General features: G+C 38.7%; 1 protein-coding gene across 1 annotated transcript; it reads left to right on the top strand.

The window, feature by feature from the left end:
* Positions 1–917: 917 nt before the first annotated feature.
* On the top strand, positions 918–2,928 carry LOC120356689 (alkaline phosphatase, germ cell type-like). The gene is made up of 2 exons (XM_039445653.1): positions 918–1,236; positions 2,690–2,928. The coding sequence occupies exons 1-2, from the start codon at positions 934–936 to the stop codon at positions 2,846–2,848; spliced, it is 462 nt and encodes a 153-aa protein (XP_039301587.1). The 5' UTR covers positions 918–933; the 3' UTR covers positions 2,849–2,928.
* Positions 2,929–5,074: the final 2,146 nt, after the last annotated feature.

Here is a 5,074-nt window from a genome sequence, read left to right as displayed (position 1 = left end):
TAGGACTTAGGAAAGTCTAGAGTGCTGGCCGCCGCAGCGTGCTGGTCCAGTGCGGGATCGCAAGAGGACGTCTAGGAAGGCCAGGAAAAGCCTTTCCCGCAACTCCGCGGACGATCCGGTCCCCAGGAGGACAGCTAGTGCCCGGCCAGTAGGACTTAGGAAAGTCCAGAGTGCTGGCCGCCGCAGCGCGCTGGTCCAGTGCGGGATCGCAAGAGGACCTCTGGGAAGGCCAGGGAAAGCCTTTACCAGGGCCCCGCAACCAACCCGGACCCCGGGAAGACACCCGGTGCCCGAGGACTAGGACTCAGTCCCGACACGAAGCCCTTTTCTCACGACTAACACTGCAAGGTTCCTGTTCCCTTCTTTCCGCGACCAACCCTGTTTGGCAGTGCGAAAGCACGGCCCCTCTTTCCTAAAAGAGGGAAACATTCCTCCAAAGCACTCCAAGCCCTGTTTCAACCCCCAACCCGAGCGAGGGTGGTTGACGGACGCCCCACCGAGACTCCCGTCCCCTGCCGCGGCCCTCCCCAGTCGCCGACTGAGTTTAGCCGGCCCAGAGCGACACTGGGAACTCTGATAGAGACAGGTGTGGGCAAAAATCTACTCAGATAACGATTAATTGATAATCAACCAATATTGTTATTATCAAGACATTATTAAAGTACTTCAATTAGCATTCTAAATAAATAGATATAAATCAGATAAGTAAATTCGACGATTGGATCTAGTTGTGCTGTATGGAAAGTGTTATTGTGAAAACTCTTCCACATCCGATCAACCAATCAAACAAATCAAACGAACCATTCAAACAGAGACGGAACTTATCATTATTCTATTGTCGCAGTGTATAATTGATGTATCTTTTGAAAGTTTTGAGGAATGAATAAATGAGCAATAAATTTGTCGCACCAGGCACCGACAGCCAAGTATCGGATGTGGACGGCATCCCATACTCAACCCTGCTGTACGGGGCGGGTCCCGGCTACACGGCGCCCCCGGGCGACACCCCTCAACGGCAGCTCACAGCAGGCTCTGCACGAGGCGGCGGTGCCGCGTCAGTGGAGCACCCACGGCGGCGAGGATGTGCCTGTCTTCGCCAAGGGGCCCCTCGCCAAGGCACTCTTCTCCGGCACCATCGACCAGACCTTCATTCCGCATGCCATCGCCTATATAGCTTGCCTCGGCGAGCATGTGGAGCGCTGTGAAAACCTGAATATGTCGGCGTTTGCTTATCGGGGTGAGTGTGGAGTATCAATTATTCGAGAAAATATAATTATCTAAGAATAAATAAATAAATAAATGTTTATTCCAAAACATTATCTAAGAATAAATTATAGAATGGATTATATTGAATAAGATTATAGAATCTGAGCATGTGAATAGAATGACGGAAGACAGGTTATCAAAATTGATGGTCCGCAACTACAACCCAGAAGGGAAGAGAGACCGAGGGCGTACAAGGAAAAGATGAATGGATGTGAGCACAAAATACAGAAAAATTATAGTAGTTTTTCCTTATATGAGGTTCGAAACAGGCAGAGATGCCTGAGCCCTGTAAGGTGGAATTAGAAATTGATTACTTAGTATTCATAATTGTTCTTCACTATTATTCACTGTATTAATTATTCTCTACTTTTTTCAACTGAGTGAATCTTGAATAAATGAGTAAGGTACCTCTTCCTAAAAACTACTTACTCGTAGCACGTAGTGATTGGCGAAAAATTAATGAATATTCTTGAAGATAAAAAAATGATCTTTTTTGAAATTGACTGATAACGCTCCCAGTATGATTAGTAAAAACAGAGAGGTAAGCTAAATAGTGTAATCAGAGTGAACCGCATATATGATTATAAAAAGGTAATAGATGATTATAAGATGGGTAATAGTAGTTTCTTCCCAACGTTAGTCTTTCTATTAACTTTGGTTTCTTCTTATATTCTATCAGTTTGGTTTCTATTTTGTTAATCGCTCAAATACTTAGAACAAATCTCACGTTTAATCCTTTTTATTCTATTGCACTAGCTTTGAAAAAAATCAACAATTGAAAACAGATTATTATGTTCGTAGCTCATCAATTCATTCATTGATTCAATGATTTATACAATAATTCATCAGCATGATTGGGGGAGGACCAACAGGCAGAGCCCAAGACTGTTGCTCCGCCGAATTTTTATTCATGTACTGGGAATTCTGGTAATGTTCATCATCCAAGCAATGACTGAATTTCGAAAAAAATTATGGGAGATACAGCTATCCTATTTAGCATTATCTCACTCGGTGAAATGCAAAAGGCTCATTCCCACTTCATTACATGATGTCTTACTCAATTAAATTTATACTTTATCTTTTTATACAGTACTCTCAATAAAACATAATTATTAGAATGGTTGTGTGAGAGATGACAGGCTTGAGAGGCTTCACCATTGGAAGCTATGTATAGCCAGTGCGTGCGCAGGCTCTGAATTACTGGGCCTATGATTTTCTTATCTGATATTCACCATCATAGAGTGAATAATGTCATAGAGAGAAGATGGCGTATTCAGTAGTAAACTTCTCCAACAATGATAGTTTTTATACGAACTTAGTTCTTCCCCTACATGGTCATGATCTAGCTCTTCCGATATCGTATATCATTTCACGGGGTTGCTTCTCATCTAAAAATAATTTTGTACTTCTCTATTTTTTCCAGCCCAACTGCGCCGTACCAGGATCAGCATTCGTTCTAGCGAGCAGTAAATACAACAAAAATCTGCTGCAAGATGCTGAGAGCTCATCATCAACGAACGAATTTGTACAGTTAAACTCAGTGATGAGCATTATAATTGTTTGTACTGTGCTTGTGCTCTAAAAACTATGATTGTTACTGTTTAAGCCATCTAGTCAGTTTGCTCCTTAAGTATTTTGAATTCTCAATAAATATTTCCTCCAGTTGTTTTGTCTGATTGCCCTGTGGTGAAATTCGCCCATCAGACTTCTGGCGTGCCAAGACATCATAATGATTACAAATCGCTGCAGGTAAGATTACTGTGAACCATAATAACTCTTGAATATTTATGATTTCATGCATTTCATGATATTCATTATGTTCATAGTGTTTGATTTTTGTGCATTGGATAATCTTTATATAGAACAAATAATTTCAGTTATCATTTATACAATATTTTTTGGCATCCTATTTATATTTTCGCTACGGTATCATTAACCTTTCACAGTTTATTAATATGATTCATGAGTTCCTTTCATGAGCGTTAGTTGATAACAATGTGAATCCCACAGGAAAACATTATTGTCTTGCTCATTTTTTTCTTCAATAATTTATAAAATAGTCTATTTTTTAGACTGTAGTTGATTACAAAATTACGATGTCAATTCCTGCATGAAAACATAGTATTGTTCATTCTCTGCTCTGATATTTATAAAACTATTTTCATTTGAACTGTAGTTGATAACAATGTCAATTCCTGCACAAGAATATTTTCTCGCTCATTCTTTGCTCTTGTGATAATTTATTGAACAATTTTTTAGACAGTTTTCTTGGAAGAATATAATGCTTCTATTTCATTTTAAACCCTTCGATAATGTTTGTCCACATTCTAGAGCTAAATATTTTATTGCTTTGCCTTCCATTCCAGATCACAAAACGGATTCAAAATAAAAAATTGCAACTGCATGATCAATAAAGTTGTATTGGATGCTAGAAATGAAACATTCCTCAATGATTCATCATCGAGAGGCATCCTCCATAAATGTTTTCTTCTTCGAAAAATTTGCTGCACTTTGCCGAGACAGTAGTGTTCGATGTATCATTTCGATTATGTAATAATTTTGTATCCTGCCTGAATCTGGTCATGTAAGTATTGCTGGAGTAGTGATCAAAACATTCCTTCTATAGAACAATATCCCAGTTTATCATATCATATCACATTCATCCCATAATAACTCAATAGTTACTTGCGAATCTTCTTGTGAGAGGCTATTTTTGAAACTTATATTTTTAAGCTTTAATATAATAAGATTTGATCGGCACAAGTATCAAGTCTCTCAAAATAGCAATAACAATCACCAAATGTATTATTAAGAGTCAACACAACACTGGTACGAAGTTATTCTATAACTATTCCATTCACCAGTGATGAAGTAACAGATGAATGATATGTTATGTTATCATCATCCAACATTCTTAACAGACCACACTCTCATAGAATGTTTCCTCTCATATACACAGTTTTCACTCGTAAAATGAAACTAATTCTAGAGCTCCTCTATAATCTTTCTCTCATTTTTAAACTCACAAAATCTCATAGCACAGAAATAACGCGTTACAAATAATGTCATCTCCACTAGAATGAAATATTTTCTATTTTATCTTTGCCACTAAATCCGTACAACATCTTATTCCCTTTCATAAAAGCAAATAGACGACACTTTCTCCTGCAGCTCGCACACAGCATGTGAGAGATACTTTTATAAAATACGAGTCTAGTGCTCTCATGGATTGTCACAACTACAATGTCACAAGTCTCCAGAAATATTTCACATCCAAGTATATTTTTTTACTTTTCCCTCTCTTTATTTGACTGTTCCTCTTCTGAAACCGAGCATACTGTCAGAACGGAAATGTGCACTTGGCATCATCTCTCCTGAGTTCAAACTAGGTTTTTGGTAGTTTCCAAGTATCTCGTTGAAAGTGGGCGAAATTGTATGCTTGGGAAATGGCGTTTGTGAGTGGTGGCCTGCCATTATACACTTGGAAAACACTTTGTCTCAGTGATAATCATTATGTGCTAGACTTTTGTCGCTAACTACATTGTTGCCATTCTGGAATTGAAATTTGTTTCATCACAGTTTGACCTGTGACATTTGAAGCAGCTAGTGTGTAAAGATCGTGAGTACTCTCTTGCAATTCGTTGTTCACTGCGTCACTAGCTTTCTTTCACTTTTTCTTTTTCATATTCTTCCTCATCCCTATTATTCTTATAATAAGAAGGAGTATTCTTCTTATTTCTATCATCACCTTTTTTCTACCCTTCTTCTCGTTCCTCTACTTGTCCTTCAACCGCTCCTTTTCCTCCTT

The sequence above is a fragment of the Nilaparvata lugens genome, unplaced genomic scaffold, assembly GCF_014356525.2.
Source record: "Nilaparvata lugens isolate BPH unplaced genomic scaffold, ASM1435652v1 scaffold7505, whole genome shotgun sequence".
NCBI lineage: Eukaryota > Metazoa > Arthropoda > Insecta > Hemiptera > Delphacidae > Nilaparvata > Nilaparvata lugens.
This window is presented reverse-complemented; position numbering and strand designations above follow the sequence as displayed.